Source organism: Staurois parvus, unplaced genomic scaffold, assembly GCF_062004578.1.
Source record: "Staurois parvus isolate SC_StPar_1 unplaced genomic scaffold, SC_StPar_1.0 ptg001470l, whole genome shotgun sequence".
NCBI classification, from domain to species: Eukaryota; Metazoa; Chordata; class Amphibia; order Anura; family Ranidae; genus Staurois; species Staurois parvus.
The window spans coordinates 22,850-45,603 of record NW_028319266.1 but is presented as its reverse complement, the minus strand read 5'-3'; the positions used below and the strand labels follow the sequence as shown (position 1 = coordinate 45,603).

Below are 22,754 nucleotides of genomic sequence, written 5' to 3'. Positions count from 1 at the left end.
GAGGGGATGAAGCAGTCAGTGCTGGTTTGGGCTTTTGATTCTATATCCCAACAAAACACAGAGGCCCAAAATCTGTATCCAGGTCCTTCGGTTCTAAGAGTCTGTGTGTTTCCGGGAGACATGGTCTTAAACACGAAGTAAAACTACTGCAAAGGTTCCCCAGGCACACACCTCCCAAAGAATAGAGCCCCTTCAAATGACAGGGCCCATAGTCAGTAGGCAAGAGGCTAGGTTGTCGTCCTCTCCAAAAGTCCATGTCCTGGTTAGGTCTGTCACAGGCGCCAAAATAAAAAAAAAGACTCGGCTTTCAGTCAATGTTCCGATTCATCCCAGATGTGTTCAGTAGGGTTGAGGTCAGGGCCCTGTGCAGGATACTTGAGTTCCTCCACACCAAACTGGTCAAACCATGTCTTTAAGGAGCTAAATTAGTACACAGGGGAACAGTCATGCTGAAACAGGAAAGGACCTTCCACAAAATGTTACCACAAGGTTGGAAGCACGCAATTGTCTAAATTGTCTTTATATGATGTAGGATTATCAGTACCAATCACTGGGAGCACCTAAACTCAATAATCTGGATAAGTGTCCACATCTACTGTACAATATAGGGTATCAGTTTGGAGTATGCTGATCCTATTAACATTAATGGTACAGTTCTTTACTTATACGTTTGCAAGGACTGTGCTGATGTTGGATGAGAAGACCTGGTTCATCATTAGCATTCCAATTCATCCCAAAGGTGTTCAGGAGCATTGAGGACAAGGCTCTGAAGGCCCCTCAAGTTCCTCCACACTAAATTCATAAAAGCATAAAACTATGTTTTTATGAAAATGTTGGTTGAGGAGAACTTGCTCATGCCAAATTATCCCTATGGTGTTTAGTAGGGTTGAGGTCAGGGCTCTGTGCAGGACACTCAAGTTCCTCCACACCAAACTGGTCAAGCCATGTCTTTATGGATCTGGCTTTGTACACAGGGGCACAGTCATGATGGACTTTCCACAACAGTTTACCATAAGATTGGAAGCATGCAATTGTCTAAATTGTCTTTGTATTGTGTAGGATTACCAGTACCCTTCACTGGGAGCACCTGAATGCAATCTGGAGGAGTGTCCACTTCCTTTGGACCATATAGGGTATCAGTTTGGAGTGTGCTGACCCTAATACCATTAAATGTAGAGTTCTTTACTCATATGTTTGCAAGGACAGCACTGATGCTGGCTGAGAAGACCTGGGTCATCACTGGTATTCCAGGTCATCCCAAAGGTGTTCAGTAGACATAAAATCAGGGTACTGAAGACCACCCATGTTCCTCCACACTAAACTCATCAAACTATGTCTTTATGGAGATGTTGGTTGAGCAGAACTAGCTCATTCCAAATTGTCCCAAAAGTGTTGTTTTGTAATGTTGAGGTCAGAGGTCTGAAGGCTGCTCAAGTTCCTCCACACCAAACTTGTCAAACCCTGTTTTTACAGAGATGTTGGTTCGGAAGACCTGGCTTGTTCCAGTTCATCCCAAAGGTGTTCAGTAGGGTTGAGATCAGGGCTCTGTGCAGGACACTCAAGTTCCTCCACACCAAACTGCTCAAACCATGTCTTTATGGGAATGTTGGTTCAGAAGACCTGACTTGTTCCAGTTCACCCCAAAGGTGTTCAGTAGGCTTAAGATGAAGGCTACGAAGGCCCCCCATGTTCCTCCACACTAAACTCATCAAACTATGTCTTTATGGAGATGTTGGTTGAGCAGAACTAGCTCATTCCAAATTGTACCAAAAGTGTTTTTTCGTAATGTTGAGGTCAGAGGTCTGAAGGCCGCTCAAGTTTCTCCACACCAAACTGATCAAACCATGTTTTTATAGGAATGTTGGTTCAGAAGACCTGACTTGCTCCAGTTCACCCCAAAGGTGTTCAGTAGGCTTAAGGTCAGGGCTACGAAGGCCCCACACGTTCCTCCACACTAAACTCATCAAACTATGTCTTTATGGAGATGTTGGTTGAGCAGAACTAGCTCATTCCAAATTGTCCCAAAAGTGTAGTTTTGTAATGTTGAGGTCAGAGGTCTGAAGGCTGCTCAAGTTCCTCCACACCAAACTTGTCAAACCCTGTTTTTACAGAGATGTTGGTTCAGAAGACCTGGCTTGTTCTAGTTCACCCCAAAGGTGTTCAGTAGGCTTAAGGTCAGGGCTACGAAGGCCTCCCATGTTCCTCCACACTAAACTCATCAAACTATGTCTTTATGGAGATGTTGGTTGAGCAGAACTAGCTCATTCCAAATTGTCCCAAAAGTGTTTTTTCGTAATGTTGAGGTCAGAGGTATGAAGGCCGCTCAAGTTCCTCCACACCAAACTTGTCAAACCTTGTTTTTACAGAGATGTTGGTTCGGAAGACCTGGCTTGTTCCAGTTCATCCCAAATGTGTTCAGTAGGGTTGAGATCAGGGCTTTGTGCAGGACACTCAAGTTCCTCCACACCAAATTGGTCAAACCATGTCTTTATAGGAATGTTGGTTCAGAAGACCTGGCTTGCTCCAGTTCACCCCAAAGGTGTTCAGTAGGCTTAAGGTCAGGGCTACGAAGGCCCCCACATTCCTCCACACTAAACTCATCAAACTAAGGTGATCGTTTATGGACCAGCGGTAATAGATCGCTGCTCAGTTCTCCGGCATTCTCGGAGAACACAGTTCTTCTGTGAATGCAGTTTATGAAGCAGTTCTCCAAACGAAGGGAGAACGGTCTCCAAACGCTGGAGAACGGTCTACAAACTCTGAAAAACGGCTCATTTTACTATACTCTCACAAGATTACAGTAAAAGATCAGTTTACTAAGCAGAGGTAAATTATCTCTGCTTAGTTTTCGGTCCCTCTGATTCTCCAGCTCTGGGCTGGAGAATCTGGAGGGAGAACACAGATCTCCAGAGAAGGGCTGACATGATCTCCTGAGTGTCATAAACTGTGAATGACCAGAGAATAGCTGAGATCTGATGAATCGCAGCTATTCTCTGTGTCATAAACGGACACCTATGTCTTTATGGAGATGTTGATTGAGCAGAACTAGCTAATTCCAAATTATCCTACAGGTGTTCAGTAGAGTTGAGCTCAGGGCTCTCTACAGGATACTGGAGCTCCTCCACACCAAACTGGCCAAACCATGTCCCTATGGAGCTGGCTTTGTACACAGAAGCACAGTCAAGAAAGGGGTCTTCCCCCAACTGCTACCACAAGGTTAGAAGAGCGTAATTGTCTACAAAGTCTTTGCATGATGTAACAGCACCCTTCACTGGAGACCCTGAACTTCGTCATTAGGAGTTACTTTGATCACGTAGTGTAGCAAAACAGTTACAGAAAAAAGGAATAAAAAAGGGAAAAAGACATAAAAAATCTCTGAATAAAAACAGGCAATGTTATTTTAGAACACACTAGAAGATCCCAGCGGAGGCCCTCTGGATAGCTGGAATAATCATAAAGAAGATACACAATAGATCCCCCCCCCCCCCCCCGCTCCATTTTCTATTTTGTTGCTGCCAAACAGAACAATATTAACCGATTCCCAGCCAGGCAGAGCAGCCGGCGAGATCGATGACCTTTCATTCTCCGCAGAAATGACACCCCGCCGGCCTGCTCTATTCGCCGTCACTTTGTGTTACATTGTCGCGGCGGGGTGCCTGCGTTACACTCCAGTTGTCTGTCGTTCACGTTGTAGGAGGCAGATGACATTTAGGAGACAGAAGGGGGGGGGGGAGGAGGAGGGGGAAGGGGGGGGAAAGAAAAAAAAAAAGGAAACGCTTTCTTACCTGTGCTCCATTTCTCGTATGGAGAGGATGACACCGGAGGAGGAGGACCTTTGCTGGATGGAGGCCAGGAAGGTGAATTCGCTCTTATTCCTGAAAAGCTGGATCACCTTCTCGCTGGTGTGCGGCGCCGCGTGAATCTCCCGCTCCACATCTAGGAAGAGGAATGACATGATAAGACGCCGTCCAAAAAATAAATAAAAAAAAACACAAACCAGGTGACCAAATTCTGTTTTATTTGTACATTTCGATTGGTTTTATATCTGACCTCCAGCCTCCCCTTCAGCCTTGCACAGGTGTACCATCTCCTCTCCTGGACTGAAATGGATTCCATTTCACTGCACACTGCGAGCTTCTCACCATGTGCATTAGAAGCTGCAGCAAGTTAGACAGAGCTCCGCCTCATTTCCTGGCTGAAGGACACCCAGCATCGTCTAGGCCAGTGGTCTCCAAATTTCCAGATGTGGCCCTTTGCTGCCTTTACCCGGCCCTTGGGGCACACTTTCTCAAACTGACACCAACATTTGGGCATAATTCCTGTCACTGATATCAACAGTTGGGCACTATTCCTACCACTGACCCCATCAATGGGGCACTATACTTTCCACTGAGATCAGTGATGGGGCACTATTCCTCCCACTGACACCAATGATGGGGCCTATTCCTCCCACTGACACCAATGATGGGGCACTATTCCTCCCACTGACACCAATGATGGGACACTATTTTTCCCACTGATACCAATGATGGGGCACTATTCCTTCCACTGACACCAATGATGGGGCACTATTCCTCCCACTGACACCAATGATGGGGCACTATTCCTCCCACTGACACCAATGATGGGGCACTATTCCTCCCACTGACGCCAATGATGGGACACTATTCCTCCCACTGACTCCAATGATGGGGCACTATTCCTCCCACTGACACCAATGATGGGGCACTATTCCTCCCACTGATACCAATGATGGGGCACTATTCCTCCCATTGACACCAATGATGGGGCACTATTCCTCCCACTGACACCAATGATGGGGCACTATTCCTCCCACTGACACCAATGATGGGGCACTATTCCTCCCACTGACGCCAATGATGGGACACTATTCCTCCCACTGACTCCAATGATGGGGCACTATTCCTCCCACTGACACCAATGATGGGGCACTATTCCTCCCACTGATACCAATGATGGGGCACTATTCCTCTCACTGACACCAATGATGGGGCACTATTCCTCCCACTGACACCAATGAGGGGGCACTATTCCTCCCACTAACACCAATAATGGGTTTGTTTGCTGCCATTGACGCCAGGGTATTTTCTACTCCCTCTGGCCACAGTCCGGCCCCCACAAAGTCTGAAGGACAGTAAACTGGCCCTTTGTATGAAAAGTTTGGAGACCCCTGATCTAGGCCTTTTCTCCTCAGCCTGACTGTCTCTGATCCGCCCCTTTTATTCATTGGATTTCAATCATGGAGATCCAGCAGCACATGTGGGCATTACTAGGGTGGTCTGCATGCAAGTACAACCTGCCCACTCCTGTAGACTGACACCCATCCATCAAGGCATTTTGATATTTTCGGAAATCCTCTCAAGAGCCAACCCACTGCTTGCCTCAGGATTGAGGGCTCTTAAGAGGGATACTGAGGCAGGGTAATGTTTTCAGGAAGCCATGTACAGCACCTAGCTGACCCCTCCCATAAACCACAATCCACCTACATTGCATGGAGGAGCACAGAGACCCAGTGGTCCCATCAAGGTATGTAAGGAAAATGTAATGTAATGTAATAATGTAATTGGTATGTTGATGGGGGGGGGAAAGGAGGAGGAACCAGGGAAGGCAAAATTAATACATAGCATAGGTAAAGTCAATGCTTTTCTGTAAATCCACTTTGTCTGCACTGACATTTATATAAATCCACTTTGTGTGCACCAAACACCTTTGTAAACCCAGATATTACCTTGTAAAAGTAGCAGTGATATCATCACTGCTGTACATAGCCTGTGCAGAGAGCAGAGCTGTGGGAGGGGCCATGCAGGCTCCACCTACTACAGGCTGACTGCAGAAAATTACAGGAGTGGGTGGAGACAACATTCACCCTGCACAAGGAAAAAGGGCAGAGCTGTGGGAGGGGCAGTGCAGGCTCCACCCACTAAAGCTGCCTGCAGAAAACTGTAGGAGGGGGCGGAGACAAGACCAGTCACCCTGCACAAGGAGAAAGAGAGCAGATATGTGGGAGGGGCCATGCAAGCTCCACCTCTTACAGACTGCCTACAGAAAATTACAGTAGGGGGTGGAGACAAGACCAGTCACCCTGCACAAGGAGGGAGAGTAAAGCTGTGGGAGGGGGCCAGGAGGCTCCACCCATTACAGCTGCCTGTAGAAAACTGCAGGAGGGGGCGGAGACAAGACCAGTCACCTTGCGCAAGGAGAGAGAGCAGCAGTGAGCGGTCTTTATTCCAGGAAGTCTCACACTGGATGACTGCCCAGATCTGGAAGAAATACACAAATCTCCCCGAGATTCCAGAAGAAGACACATGATGAATGGGTTTAGATTGTATTTACTGATCCTGGAGTTTGCTGACCAGTGACAATGGTACAATCAGGCCCTCCATCCTGAATGTAAAAATCACAGGATGACCATGACAACCAGGCAACTGGCATTTTTTAGAACAGGAGGTCATCAATGGCAGCCCAGCTGTTGTATGAATTCAGTGAGCGATCCCATAGCAGAAAGAACAGGCAGTGATAGAAAGAATATTGACGATGTTCCATGGATTCGGCCCGTTTCATCGGAAGGAACAAGGCGGATTTGCAGGGACTCGGTACGCGGCTGCCCGTGCATTCTCTCGGAATTAACATTCGGCGCCCTGTGCTGCCATTGGATTGGCTCCCTCATCCCTGGCGCCCTTCCATGGAGAGTAAATCTCTGTCAGTCACATTAGATCAGCAAAAATCCTGCATAATCCTCGGGAACAACAGCAGAACCCAATCAAAGTTCTACCTAATCCACCGAGCGCTGACAAAGGCATCACTGATATTCCCTCCAACAAATATATCTGCCGAACGTCAACCCGCTCCTATGGAAATGTGCAGACTATGTGCTGAGCAGGCAGGGGGATGGGGAGCTGACCCCCAAGGACCAGGAAAACCCAATCTCTTCTGCCATTTGTGAACATCCGCTGTAATTGATATTTACAGTCAGGATCGGGACAAGGGGTGGGCAGGAGGGGCGGCTGCCCTGGGCACTGTGGTATCATGTAAGGTGGGGGGGCACCACAAGGAGATTGAGGGGAGGAGGAGATTTGTGTTGAGGGGGGGGTTTAAGGGAGTAAGAATTGGAGTGGAGGGATTAATGCTTGGAGGGGAAGTTTGGGGGGTAGAGGATTTGTGCTAGGAGGGGGAATCTTTTGGGACAAGGGGTGGGCAGGAGGGGCGGCTGCCCTGGGCACTGTGGTATCATGTAAGGTGGGGGCACCACAAGGAAATTGAGGTGGGGGGGTGTCAGGAAGTAAGAATTTAATTGGGGGGAGGGATTAATGCTTGGAGGGGAAATTTGAGGGGTAGAGGATTTGTGATAGGAGGGGGAATCTTTTGGGACAAGGGGCGGGCAGTAGGGGCGGCTGCCCTGGGCATTGTGGTATCATGTAAGGTGGGGACCACAAGGAGATTGAGGGGAGGGGATTTGTGTTGAAAGGGGAAATTTGGGGGGGGGAGGGTGGCAGGGAGTAAGAATTGTTCTAGGAGGAGAAACTAGTGGAAGTGTGCTAGGAGTGGTGATTTGGAGGGATTTGTGTTGGGGGAGGGGAAGGGATAAGAGGATTTGTGCTAGGAGGGAAAATTTGTGTGCATTGGGGATTTGTGCTAGGAAGGGGGATTTGGGGAGGGGCATTTGTGCTGCTGGAAGGAGGAGATTTGGAGTGGGGGATTAATGCTTGGAGGGAAATTTGGGGGGTAGAGGATTTGTGCTAGGAGGGGGAATCTTTTGGGACAAGGGGTGGGCAGGAGGGGGGGGCTGCCCTGGGCACTGTGGTATCATGTAATGTGGGGGGGGGGGGCACCACAAGGAGATTGATGGGAGGGGATTTGTGTTGAAAGGGGAAATTTGCGGGGGGGGGGGTGTCAGGGAGTAAGAATTGTTCTAGGATGAAAAATGTGTGTAAGTGTGCTGGGATTGGTGATTTGGAGGGATTTGTGTTGGGGGGGAAGGGATAAGAGGATTTGTGCTAGGAAGGGGGATTTGTGCTAGGAGAGAAAATATTTTTCAGGGGGGATTTGTGCTAGGAAGGAAAATTTGTGTGCGTTGGGGATTTGTGCTAAGAAAGGGGATTGGGGGAGGGGGATTTGTGCTGCTGGAAGGAGGAGATTTGGAGTAGGAGGGGGATTAATACTTGGAGGGGAAATTTGGGGGGGTAGTGGATTTGTGCTAGGAGGGGGAATCTTTTGGGGATTGAGGGGGATTGTTCTGAGGGCATATGGGGAGATAGAGGATTTGAGCTGGGGAAGGGGGTAAAGATTTGTACTAAGAGGGGGGATTTTAGCAGAGGGGTGGATTTGTACCGGGAGAAGGGGGAATTTATGCTTAGGGGGTCACCATGCAGATTAGCGCTCGATTTTTTTTTGGGGTGGGGAGGGGGTTTGCTGACACATATTGCTCATGTATCTTGGGGGAGGGGGCAATTTGGCATGTTCACCCTGGGCTCTTGGTGACCTTGTTCCGGCACTCATTACTGTCTCATTATTCTTACCCTCTTGAAGCCTAATTGAAGGTTTATTTAAACCCGCTAAATGCATTCCAGGTGTGCAAAGTCGTACGGTTTAGACATGTGCGTTTCATTTGTTATCATTTGTTTTTCGAACAATTGAATTTCATTTTCGGAGTTTCGGAGGTATATGAATCTCCGAATGAACATACTGTAGTAGCAAGTGTCGATTAATAAAAAAAAAAAAAAGTTATAACAAAACAAATGAATTCGGATGACATCACATGATGCGACAGTAGTTCGAGCTACAGGAAAATTAATTCAATTTTCTAATTTGTTCAAGAGAGAGATTGAGAGGTTTTTTTTAAATTTTTAGATATATAAAAATGTATATAATTATATATTTTTTTATTTTTTGCATTAATTATATATATATATATAAAAAATTGTATTTATTTATTTTTGAACATTGTATCTCTTTCTATGTGCACACCAAGCACACGGAGCAAGAGACAGAATTGATGCAATCTGCAGGCTGGAGAGGTGCGTTTGGTTGGCTACCATGATGATCACACATTTGTATGCACTGAAAAATGGTTGAAAATGGATATGTATAAAATTATATTTTCGGTATTTTGTTATTTTATATATATATATATATATATATATTCTATGATTTATTTTCAATCTGCAGGCTGAAAAGGTGTGTTTGATTGGCTACCATGATGATCACAATTCTTTATAGACTGAAAAATGGTTGAAAATGGATAGTTTACACTTGACAGGTTTTGATGAAAATTTTGTAATATTTACTATTTTCCACAATTGTAGATTTTTTTTATATTATATATTTATATATATATATATATATATATATATATATAAAATTGTATTTATTAATTTTTTAACATTGTTTCTCTTTCTATGTGCACTATGTGCACAACAAGCCCACAGAGCAAGAGACAGAATTGATGCAATCTGCAGGCTGGAGAGGTGCGTTTGATTGGCTACCATGATGATCACACATTTTTATAGGCTGAAAAATGGTTGAAAATGGATATTTCATAAAATTATATTTTCAGAATTCTTTTATTTTTTTTTGTATTTTATATTATATATATATATATTCTATGATTTATTTTCAATCTGCAGGCTGAATTGATGCAATCTGCAGGCTGGAGAGGTGCGTTTGATTGGCTACCATGATGATCACACTTCTTTATAGGCTGAAAAATGGTTGAAAATGGTTATATCTAGGTAGAAAATGGATAGTTTACACATGACAGGTTTTGATGAAAATTTTGTATTATTTACTTTTTCCACAATTGTAGAATTTATATATATATATATATATATTCTACAATTGTGGAAAAAAGTAAATATTACAAAATTATATTATTATATATATATATATATATATATATATATAAATAATAAATATTTTATTTATATATTATATATATATTATTTATAAAATATATAATCATATTTTTAGTATTTTTTTCATTTTTAGTATTTTTTATTTTATTTATTAATTTTTGTAACATTGTATTTCTTTCTGTGCACAACAAGTCCATAGAGCAAGAGACGGAAACAAGGCTCTATGCAGGCTAGAGAGGTGTGCGCAATTGGCTACCGTGATAATCACATGATAGCCAACCACACTGATTGGTTTAGTTAGATGTATGGCTTTGCAGTCACAGAACTTGGAGCACGTACATCTGCATGCTTCGCAGCTGTAATGTATGTTAATGTTCTCGCAGCAAGGGGAGCTGTGCCTGAGGACATTCATCTACAGATTTCACACGCCAAGTGGTTAAACACGCATGTTCATTGTAAGATTAGCATATGAAGGAAGGCTGAGAGATGTGGAAGGAAGCTGAAGAGAAATGTAGCATCAGTTGAGGTGTGCAGTACATTGATATATATATATATATATGACTTTCCTTATCTAACCATAAGCTCCTCCAATGTGTTTTTTATTTTTATTGACTTTTCAAGCCAAGCTGAACACCAAAGTGTACAAAAAAGTGCATATGAATACACAAAAAAAGTGCACTTAAGGTGTGTCATGTGGTCCCCTCTCAAAAAGGAAGGACCCTCCCCTAACCCTTGAGGTGCAAGACTTCTGAAGGGGGTAAGGCACACTTAGGTCCACCTAGCCAAAAGGCCTGGTAGACCCTGCTCCTCATGCCCAGCTGAAGTCAACCAACGAGTTCTAGGTGAGGGGCCCTCCTGAAGAGAGACCCCCCCCCCCACAAGGCAGGGGAGGAAGGAGCCTGAAGGCAACACATCTCCGCCCTAGACTTCATGGTAGGCCCAAAGACTCGCACCCTTCAATCTAAGTGAACACATACACAAGTGTAAGTGAAAATACGTGAAGAAAAATTTTTGGTCTACTACATCTACCAGTTATGTAGAATAGAAAACCAGTATACCAAACCACTCCCACAATCAATCATTCAAGATCACAACCTATCACGGAGAGTAAGTCTGCTGAGAAACCTCATTTTATCTGTTTGTATCCATTAATTTTTCATTCAGTTACTACCCATGGCTTGTGATCATAGGTGAAGGTAGCGAAAAACTCACATCAGGATCCTGACCTATGCAGTCCCTGGCCTAAATTTAGTACTGCTGGGCTGAAATCAGCCTGAGTGAGGATTGATAGTTCTGCTTACTTCAGGTCTTCCCCAAGCTTATTATTATCATTTGCTTCTGCCTGATGCAGAGCAGCTCTGCCAGCAACAGTGTAAGAAGATACAATGACCTGAGTTATAAATATTGATGTCTCCCTAGCCATCTACTGGGAGGTTTATTGCCAAGGGTGCATGCTGGGGGAGGATAAAAATGTTGGAGGTGACCTTGGAAAGCTCTCTTCCTTCCAAGCTTTGTCTAGGAAGAGTGTGTTACTGAGTTTTTTTTCATCCTCCCAGGCCTGCTGCCTGAGGAGGGTGTCCTGTGCTGCAAAAAGGCCCATGCCTAGGACCTGAAGTCTCGTGCTGTCCTGGAGGGTCTATCCAGGAGAAGTGGAACAAGAAGGTGACCACTTGGATCGGTGCACCAGGGTTGGAATGTTTACTGAAGGGTATCCTGGAGAGCTTGGTAGAAGCTAATTCCAGTGGACAGTTTGATGGATCAGCCAAGAAGTATCCTCCACTGAAGATGCTCTACAGTCTGCATATTTCATAGTGCGGGACTGGAATAAAGGTCTTTTTTGGTATCCATTGCGAGTAGAGATGCAGAGTCTCTAGTTTTGGTCTTTTCTGGTATACTGTACATCTCTCTCATGGGGTTTATGGACCTATAATAAACTCTCATAAACTTCCTGACTGGTGCCCAGTTTCTTCCACCCTACAAAGAGTCAAGGATTCCACCCTGAGGTGAAAGGCTAGCCCACCAAGCCACCTGGGGGTCCTTAACCATCTTCAGGGGATGAGGGAGTGCTACACTCAATTTCACTTTTCCCATAACAGACAAGAATAAAGTCCTCAAAACTTTAGCTGATGACCTTCACTTCTTGGATCTTACTATGGTTTCCAAAAAAGTGACTGGTGTCCAATTACTTCCACCCTACAAAAAGTCAAGGATTCTGCCATGAGGTTTAAGGCTAGCCCACTAAGCCACCTTGGGATCCCTAACCACCTTCAAGGGGTGCTATACTCAGCTTAGCTTTTCCAATAACAGACAAGAATAAAACCCTCAGTGTCTTGCATCCAATTTCTTCCACCCCACAAAGAGTCACAGATTCCACCATGAGGTGAAAGGATAGCCTACCAAGCCACCTTGGGGTCCCTAACCACCTTCAAGGGGTGCTATACTCAGCTTAGCTTTTCCAATACACAGACAAGAATAAAACCCTCAGTGACTGGCATCCAATTTCTTCCACCCCACAAAGAGTCAAAGATTCCACCATGAGGTGAAAGGATAGCCTACCAAGCCACCTGGGTGTCCCCAACCACCTTCAAGGGGTGCCATACTCAGCTTAGCTTTTCCAATAACAGACAAGAATAAAACCCTCAGTGACTTGCATACAATTTCTTACACCCCACAAAGAGTTAAAGATTCCACCATGATATGAAAGGATAGCCTACCAAGCCACCTGGGGGTCCTCAACTACCTTCAAGGGGTGCTATACTCAGCTTAGCTTTTCCCATAACAGACATGAATAAAGACCTCAAAACTTTAGCTGATGACCTTATTGAAGTATGTGAAGACCTTCGATACTTGGCCCTCACTACGGTTTCCAAAACAGTGACTTCTATCACTTTTTTCCACCCTACAAAGAATCAAGGATTGTGCCATTAGATGAAAGGCTAGTCACTATGCCAAGTCACTTAGGCATTCATAAACACCTTCAGCGGGTGCTACACTCAACTTCACTTTTCCCATAATAGACAAGAATAAAGTCCCTTAAAACTTTAGCTGATGACCTTACTGAAGTATCTGAAGACCTTCACTTCTTTGTCTTCGCTGTGGTTTCCAAAAAAGTGATTGGCATTCCACCCTACAAAGAGTCAAGGACTCCACCATGAGGTGAACGGATAGCCCACCAAGCCACCTGGGGGTCCCTAACCACCTTCAAGGGGTGCTATACTCAGCTTAGCTTTTCAGTAACAGACAAGAAAACAACCCTCAAAACCTTAGCTAATGACCTTCCTTACTGAAATATCTGAATTCTTTCACAACTTGTCCCTCACGGTAGTTTCCAAAAAAATTACTTGCATCCAAATTCTTCCACCCTTCAAAGAATCAAGGATTCTTCCAGGAGATGAAAAGCTAACCACTAAGCAAAGTCACTTGGGGGTCCCTAACCATCTTCAGGAGGGGCTACACTCAGTTTCTCTTTTCCCATAACAAACACGAATAACGTCCTCACAACTTTAGCAGATGACCTTACTGAAGTATCTGAAGAACTTCACTATTAGTCCCTCACTGTGGTTTCCAATGTTCAATGAGTCGAATATTTTTGGACTAAGTACAGTGGAGTTTTCATTTCAATTTACAAAATTTACAATTTACAAAATCCTGATCACTAAACAACGAGTTCCAATAGTTACTACAGGTAACAAAAGTGTTGTTTTCTGTTACGGGAGAAACACATTTTTAGTTAGCGTAATATGTAAAAAATGTTGCCATTGGTATGCCACGAGCATCACGGCCAATCCCTCAATCGCATGCTCACTTTTTCCTGCCAAGAACGACGCTGACCGAAAATTACCGGCTTGTACTAACAGATGGTGAGGTTTGGCTGGTGCCGAAAATGACCTATTCTACCATCAATCAACATTGTAGCAAATGATACAGTTCATGTCATAATATTTGAGGCAACAGGTTTCTTTTCCATGCCAACTATTTATCTTCCATAAGAACATTACTGAATTGGGGGGATTTTCATTAGAACAATTGCCGTTTTTTTTTTTTAATTATAGGTCGCCCAAACACCTGCTGATCTGCAGCAGCTAGGGAGTGCAAACAGCATATGATGGGGAGGTGGCAAAGGTAACACTGCTAAGTAAATGTATATTGTGTAAACATAGCTCATCAACAGATAATGTCTACAACGGTATGACTGCAAAGACCACATGGGTTCGAAAAGGGAGAACAGATGCTGTAGAGCAAAGGTCCCTAATCCATGGACTGTGCACTGGTGCCGGTCCATGACCTGTTGAGTTCCGGACTGTGGGATGGGGGGTTGCCGTCTAGGCTCCACCTCTTGTCAGGTATTGGATACTCATGGAAGCGCCGGCCCTACTGTTGGCTGCGCGTGTGGGTAATCTGGGTTGTGCGCCCCTTGTGGGTGATCTGGGGAGGAGCTGGGGTGGTGATGCTGACGCTGGGTAGAGGCTGCAAAAGCAGATCATTAGCAGAGAGGTTTGGCTGCTTGGATACTTCTATGGAGGCCCTGACGGTTAGTGACCGGTCCATGGAAGGGTTGTCTTCATGAGGATGTCGAGGTTTGGCTGCATGGAGACTCCTATGGAGGTTCTGACAGATAGTGACCGGTCCGTGGAAGAGTTGTCTTTGCGAGGTTGGCAAGGTTTGGCTGCATGGAGACTCCTATGGAGGTCGTGATGGTTAGTGACCGGTCTGTGGAAGGGTTGTCTTTGCAAAGTTGGCGAGGTTTGGCTGCATGGAGACTCCTACAGAGGCCCTGACGGTTAGTGACCGGTCCGTGGAAGGGTTGTCTTTGCAAAGTTGGCGAGGTTTGGCTGCATGGAGACTCCTACGGAGGCCCTGACGGTTAGTGACTGGTCCGTAGAAGGGTTGTCTTTGCAAAGTTGGCGAGGTTTGGCTGCATGGAGACTCCTATGGAGGCCCTAATGGTTAGTGACCGGTCCGTAGAAGGGTTGTCTTCGTGAAGTTGGCGAGGTTTGGCTGCATGGAGACTCCTAGGGAGGCCCTGACAGTTAGTGACCAGTCCGTGGAAGGGTTGTCTTTGCGAGGTTGGCGAGGTTTGGCTGCATGGAGATTCCTATGGATGCCCTGATGGTTAGTGACCAATCCTCTTTGCGAGGTTGGTCCCTGGTGCCAGGAAGGTTGGGGACCACTACGGTAGGGCCCCAACCGTACCTGCTAATTTTTGATATACAGTCCATTTGAAGTGTTTTGGTTTTTTTGCATGGAGGGTGGAAAGGATAGAACCCCTGTAAGGTTTTGATTGTCTATAACTCTGCTGAGTAGATTCACCCTGGTGATCTTTTCACTCCGTTTGTCCTGGTGACCATTTACCATTGGATCACCACAAACCAGGTGTCAGGGCTCTGTCCACAGCAGAGGTACTCGGAGACCTACCATTCCTGCCAGTACCTTGCATGGCTGCACAAATGCACACTTGAGAAAATCTATGCGTATTGGCGCACGGACGGGAGCCAGAACACACATGCGCACTGGCGCACAGTTACACTTGCATTAGCCCAGTCTGGCGCCAGATGGTCTTTAAAGGAAGCCCATCACTCCCTCAAATTGCTGGTTGATCTCCGGCTCCCCAGTACCTTTGGTAGTATTCCCTTGCTACTGTGATCTGCTGTTACCAATTTGTCTTGTTCCTGGACCTGTCTTCTCTGCTTGACTCCTGATCTGGCCAACAGATATTCTCACTTGCTCTCCTGAACTGACCCCGGCTTGGCTAATGGATATTCTCACTTGCTCTCCTGATCTAACCCTGGCTTGGCTAATGGATATTCTCACTTGCTCTCCTGATCTGACCCTGGCTTGGCTAACGAATATTCTCACTTGCTCTCCTGATCTGACCCCGGCTTGGATAATGGATATTCTCACTTGCTCTCCTGACCTGACCCCGGCTTGGCTAATGGATATTCTCACTTGCTCTCCTGACCTGACCCCGGCTTGGCTAGCGGATATTCTCACTTGCTCTCCTGATCTGACCCCGGCTTGGCTAGCGGATATTCTCACTTGCTCTCCTGACCTGACCCCGGATTGGCTAATGGATATTCTCACTTGCTCTCCTAATCTAACCCGGCTTGGCTAGCGGATATTCTCACTTGCTCTCCTAATCTAACCCGGCTTGGCTAATGGATATTCTCACTTGCTCTCCTAATCTAACCCGGCTTGGCTAGCGGATATTCTCACTTGCTTTCCTGATCTGACCCCGGCTTGGCTAATGGATATTCTCACTTGCTCTCCTGATCTGACCCCTGCTTGGCTAACGGATATTCTCACTTGCTCTCCTGATCTGACCCTGGCTTGGCTAATGGATATTCTCACTTTCTCTCCTGTGTATGACCCCGGTAATCCTATTGACTACGTCTGCTCCAATCTCCACCCGGCATCCGACCTTGGCTTTGAACCGACTACTCTGTGGCCCTCTGCTTCTACACCATTCCAGTGCATCAGCTGTGCTCCTGGGTGTACCTCTGACAAGCACTCCTACAGGCGACCCGTGCTACTTTGGGCCTGATTCCTTCTATCCCATATCCAGGGAAGTCTGGAACTTAGCCGCAAGGGAAGCCCTCTCTCCATTGGCCTCCAACACCAGGTACCTGATACCAGGACCATTAATGGTTACTTTAGGAGAACATACATACAGCAGCTATGAAAACATTAAAGCTGAATTCCGGGCAAACAGCTAATGGGGTGAATGTGTATCGCATATGGGGGCTATTTTACCTGCCAAAGGATTTTTATCTCTATCCATCCAGTTCTGAGGTTTACACAGCTTTGCCACACAGCCCTTTCTGGAAAGAAAGAAGACCTGATTTTTACTCTCTGGTGCTCACTCTGCTTTCTCCACCCATCAGCATGCCCCTTGCTCGTACATGAGCACTGGAGCATAACCTGTGCTGCTTTTCCCTCTCCCAGTCTGAGCTCTGTCGTACCAGGCAAAAGGATGACACCCAAAGTGCTTTTATTCAAAGTGGAACTCTGGACAATTAGCCCGCCCACCACCTACCCCCCTGTCAAACCCCGCCCCCAATTTTTATTTTTACATTAATATACATCACAGATGGAATACTTGGAACGCATTTTGGCTTTGAATTGTTTCTAAGGCTCCGTTCACACCTACACATTAGGTGAACGCACGCAAAATGAAACGCGTGAAAAGCGCATGTTGCACTTTCAATGCCATTAATTGTTGCTAGCACCCCACCTGGGTGCAGAAAGGATTGGCCGATCACATGACCACTGTGATTGGCTGTCACAATGGTCACCTGACCAGGAGCCGGTCCCTCCAGCTACCGATCATTAGAAAAGACCGAGAGATGACTTAGAGGTTCTTAAGGTTCAACCCCACAGCAGCAGCATGTGGGACCATTAAAAAAAATGTAGACCCCCCAAAATCTTACCGACACCCCTCTTTCTGCTTTAAATTCATCTAAATTCATGCATTTCCTGCTCACTGCCGGGATGAAATCTGGCTCCGCTCCCATTCCTTGCCGCTTGTAATATTCCGTGACACTTAACGCCCTCCTGAAGATTCCTCCTGCCGGGGAATTGCCAGTTTCAGTTTTTCGCCTCATTTCTCTTCACCAGACGGAAGAAATGACCGGTGACAGGAATCAGGTAGCAATCACCATCGGGACCAGCCGCACTCCATCAGAATGGCACCAGACATCCTTGTGAAGGGTCAGCCTGACCCCATATACAAGAACGTATTAGAACAGCAGCAGGGCCAGGGGGGCCGGGGGGGCCGGGGGGGATCTACTGCACGTGCTCCAAGCGGTGTTATACCCAAAACCAAAAATGTCCTATATTGCGGCTTACCAGTCAGTAGCTGTGGCGGCTGCATTTGTTTTCTTTTTTTTTTCTAGACTTTTTTCCCTCTGTTTTCACCCGGTGTTCTGGCCCCGGCCTCCTGTATTAGAGCGCCCCCACTCTGGATGAAGAAGCACAGGGGGCACCTTTGGACAGCAGCATTGTCAGTCTGGCAGGATGTGCTGAGATAAGGTCATCTAGCGCCAGGGGCGGACTGACCATTTGGAAAATCAGGCACTGCCCGAGGGCCCGGGGTCAGTAGGGGGCCCCATGAGATGCCCCTGGTACCTTTTTCATAAGCTTTTTTGAGTTTGGGCAAGGACACAGGGGCCCCATGATCCCCTATTGCCCGGGGGCCCCATGAGTTGTCAGTCCGCCCCTGTCTAGCACCCAGGGTGAAGATGCCAAACGGCGCCCCCTCCCCCCAAATTTATGAGCATTGTGTCAGCAAAAAATCCCCCTCCAAAAAAACAAATTATCCAAACACTAATCTTCACACTTACCCCCTAAGCAAAAACTCCCTTTGCAAGATTGAATTTCTCCCTAAAGAAATATGTACCCTCTTCCAGTAAAAATCCCCCCTCCCAGCTCAAATCCGATCCCTACTCAAATCACCTCTTTCTGCATAAATCCAACCCCCCCAAAATACCCCTCTCCCAGTACAAATCCCCCAAAATCCCCTCTCCTAGCACTAATCCTTCCCCCAATTTCCCCTCCTTGCACAAATCCCTCTAATCATCCCTTCTATCACAAATACCCCCCCCCCCCCAAAAAAAATACCTCCCTCCCAGTACAAGTCCCCTTAATCCCCTCTCCTAGCACTAATCTCCCCGCCCCACCCCCAACTTCCCATTCTAGCACAAATTCCTCCAATCATTCCTTCTAGCCCAAATCCCCCCTCCCTTTCCAAATCCCCCTCTCCCAGTACAAATACCCCCAAATCCCCTCTCCTAGCACTAATTACCCCCCCCCCCCCCCAATTTTCCATTCTAGCACAAATCTCCCCCTCCAAATCCCCAGTACAAATCCCCCTGAATCCCCTCTCCTAGCACAAATCCCCCCAATCATCCCTTCTACCACATATTCCCCCCTCCCCCTCCAAATCCCCCTCTCCCAGTACAAATACCCCCAAATCCCCTCTCCTAGCACTAATTACCCCCCCCCCCAATTTTCCATTCTAGCACAAATCTCCCCCTCCAAATCCCCAGTACAAATCCCCCTGAATCCCCTCTCCTAGCACAAATTCCCCCCAATCATCCCTTCTACCACATATTCCCCCCTCCCCCTCCAAATCACCCTCTCCCGGTACAAATCCCCCCAAATGCCCTCTCCTAGCACTAACCCCCCCCCCCCAATTTCCCATTCTAGCACAAATCCCCCCAATCATCCCTTCTAGCACAACCCCCCCCCCTCCCCCTCCAAATCTCCCTCTCCCACTACAAATGCCCCCAAATCCCCTCTCCTAGCACTAATCCCCCCAATTTCCCATTCTAGTACAAATACCCTCAATCACCCCTTCTAGCACAAATCCCCCTCCCTCTCCAAATCCCCCTCTCCCAGTACAAATCCCCCCAAATCCCCTCTCTTAGCACTAATCCCCCCCCCCAATTTCCCATTCAAGCACAAATCCCCCAATCATTCCTTCTAGCACAAATTCCCCCTCCCCCTCCAAATCCCCCTCTCCCAGTACAAAGCCTCCAATCCCCTCTCCTAGCACTAATCCCCCCCCAATTTCCCATTCTAGCACAAATCCCCCCAATCATCCCTTCTAGCACAAACCCCCCCCCCCCAAATCCCCCTCTCCCAGTACAAATCCCCCCAAATCCCCCTCTCCCAGTACAAATCCCCCAAAATTCCCTCTCCTAGCACTAATCCCCCCCAATTTTCCATCCTAGCACAAATCCCTCCAATCATTCCTTCTAGCACAAATCCCCCCCCCCCAAATACCCCTCTCCCAGTACAAATGCCCCCAAATCCCCTCTCCTAGCACTAATCCCTCCTCCCCCCAATTTTCCATCCTAGCACAAGTCCCTCTAATCATCCCTTTTAAAAAAATCCCCCCTCCCCCTCTAAATCCCCCTCTCCCAGTACACATCCCCCCAATCTTCTCTCCTAGCACAAATCCCCCCTCTCCCAGTACAAATCCCCCCAAATCCCCTCTCCTAGCACTAGTCCTCCCCCAATTTCCCCTCCTAGCACAAATCCCCTCAATCATCCCTTCTAGCACAATCCCCCCTCCCCCTCCAAATCTCTCTCTCCCATTACAGATTCCCTCAAATCCCCTCTCCTAGCACTAATCCCCCCAATTTTCCATCCTAGCACAAATCCCTCCAATCATCCCTTCTAACACAAATCCCCCCCCCCTCCAAATACCCCTCTCCCAGTACAAATGATGGATGGGGGTGGGATGAGGGCAGGGGCAGACTGACTATTCGAGCACTCGGGCACTGTCTGAGGGCCCGGGGTCAGTAGGGGGCCCCATGAAATGCCCCTGGTACCTTTTATAGGCTTTTTTTGAGTGTGGGCAAGGAAACAGGGGCCCCATGATCCCCTATTACCCGGGGGCCCCATGAGTTGTCAGTCCGCCCCTGGATGAGGGTCTGTATTACAAAATACCTCCTTTCATGTCAAAATATGGCGATTTTGGAAGATTTCCCGACACTCCTTCACATTTATCCGCGAAAGTCTTGATATTCCAACGTTCTTTTACTGGCTCTCAAGTTTCTAGTTGGCCAAACAGCTCCTACAAATGATGGTTTACCGTCGTCGTTCTGTATTATTAGTCTACAAATTATATTACAAACTTTTTATCACTGCGCTCCTGAATCCACCCACAGCCCAAATCATCTTCTAAAAAAAGTACGCCGATCGCACTTGTTTGCCAGATGAAGGGCCTTCAGCCGCAGCAGAAATCATTATCTTCGGACGTCTCGGCCTCCTTCCTATAATGTTTTAAATTACAGAGCCCGGGACGGCAGCAATTCAACCTTGAAGCTTTTTTCCAATTTCTGAGTTTGGCGTGCCTATTATCGGAGGAAGAAAATATTCTCTGCTTTGGTCTTACTAAGGGAGCTTAGGCTAGGTTCAGACCGGGACGCGAGCAAAATTGTGTACGTTCCCAACAGGCACAGAGATGCATGTGAGCCGGGGGGCAGCGTGGTGCGGCGGTAGCAGAAATCACGCAGAAGCTGAGTAACCTGAACTGCGTATTGCAGAAAGTTCCAACCAGGCCTGGCTGGGGCGCACAACCGTCCGCAGTCACTTATGAAACCATCTTGCAGTGGGACTTTAGCATGAACTGATGCCAACAGGTTCTGTAATGAGGCCTGGCCGGACCAACCCAACTGGGAGGCTTCCTAAGTGGAGTGTAGCGTGGTCCCAGCACTCCAGATCCTCTCCCTAACACTATATACTGTTCCTGACAGATGGAAAAGATCCACTTTTTTCTATAAAACCGTCCGCAGTCACTTATGAAACCATCTTGCAGTGGGACTTTAGCATGAATTGATGCCAACAGCTTCTGTAATGAGGCCTGGCCGGACCAACCCAACTGGGAGGCTTCCTAAGTGGAGTGTAGCGTGGTCCCAGCACTGTGCCTACTCCTCCAGATCCTCTCCCTAACACTATATACAGGGGCAGACTGACAACTCATGGGGCCCCTGGGCAATAGGGGATCATGGGGCCCTTGTGTCCTTGCCCACACTCAAAGCACACCCAAAAAAGCCTATAAAAAGGTGCCAGGGGCATTTCATGGGGCCTCCTACTGACCCAGGGCCCTCGGGGCAGTGCCCCAGTGCTCAAATGGTCAGTCCCCCCTGACTATATACTGTTCCTGACAGATGGGGAAGGTCCACTTTTTTCTATAAAAGGTCCTGAAGATGGGGAAGGTCCACTTTAAAGTGGAATTCCAGCCTTAAAAATGTCCACTCCCCTCCTAAGACCTATGTTGAGTAACCCATGTAAGAAAGATGTATATACTTAACAGGGGCGGACTGACCATTTGGAAACTCGGGCACTGCCCGAGGGCCCAGGGTTAGTAGGGGGCCCCACGAGATGCTCCTGGTACCTTTTTCATAGGCTTTTTTGAGTTTGGGCAAGGACACAGGGGCCCCATGATCCCCTATTGCCCGGGGGCTCCATAAGTTGTCAGTCCACCCCTGATACTTACCTATTTTCAGCCCACTATGGCCTGGTCACATGGCTTACCAGTGTCAGCCAGCGGCAGCTGCAAGAGAGAGGAGGGAGTGCTCAGAGAAGACTGGGACATGGGAGCGTTGTGTTTTGGGTGTTGGACCTGGAACCATGGAGGCACCGTCATACGGGAGAATATATACCACAATTTCAGGAACCCCTAGATACCTCTGGAGGAATCTTAGGGTTCCACAGAGATATGGTGGTCACCCCCCTCTGCCAATCCCTCCACTGGCTTCCGATTGCGCAACGGATGAAATTTAAAATCCTAACACTGACGTACAAAGCTGTCCACCATACTGCCCCGAACTACATCACTGACCTAATATCCAAGTACCGCCCAGCACGCACACTCCGCTCCTCACAAGACCTCCTTCTCTCTAGTTCCCTGGTCTCCTCCTCCCATGCCCGCCTCCAGGACTTCTCCAGGGTGTCACCCATCCTCTGGAACTCCCTGCCTCAACCCATCAGATTATCACCTACTCTCCTCTCCTTTAGGCGCACCCTGAAAACCCATCTCTTCAGGGAAGCCTACCTCACCCCCTGCTAACTTGCTGACCTCCTCCACTCTTCCTACCACTCCATCCCCCACAGCTATCTCCTCCTGTGCCACCATCCCCTCCCTCCTAGATTGTAAGCTCGAAAGAGCAGGGCCCTCGATCCCCTTGTGTTTTGCATTGTATTGGTATTGTTCTGTCACATGTTCTGTCCCCCTTTGTAATGTACAGCGCTGAGCCAACTATCGGCGCTTTATAAATACTGTATAATAATAATAATAATCCTTCTCAGACTTCCATTTCCCACCAAGAAAGAAGATGTAGAGAAACAAATTATTTAAAGAGCAACAAATTATGA

At 47.1% G+C, this 22,754-nt stretch overlaps 1 protein-coding gene across 1 annotated transcript in view; it reads right to left on the bottom strand.

Annotated features, from left to right (window-relative positions):
• The window catches only part of NELL1 (neural EGFL like 1), an 846,265-nt gene extending 842,310 nt beyond the window's left edge, over window positions 1–3,955 (bottom strand). The window contains exon 1 of the mRNA XM_089662420.1: window positions 3,786–3,955. Coding sequence (XP_089518546.1) covers window positions 3,786–3,955 — 170 coding nt within the window. The remainder of the gene's footprint in view (window positions 1–3,785) is intronic.
• Window positions 3,956–22,754: the final 18,799 nt, after the last annotated feature.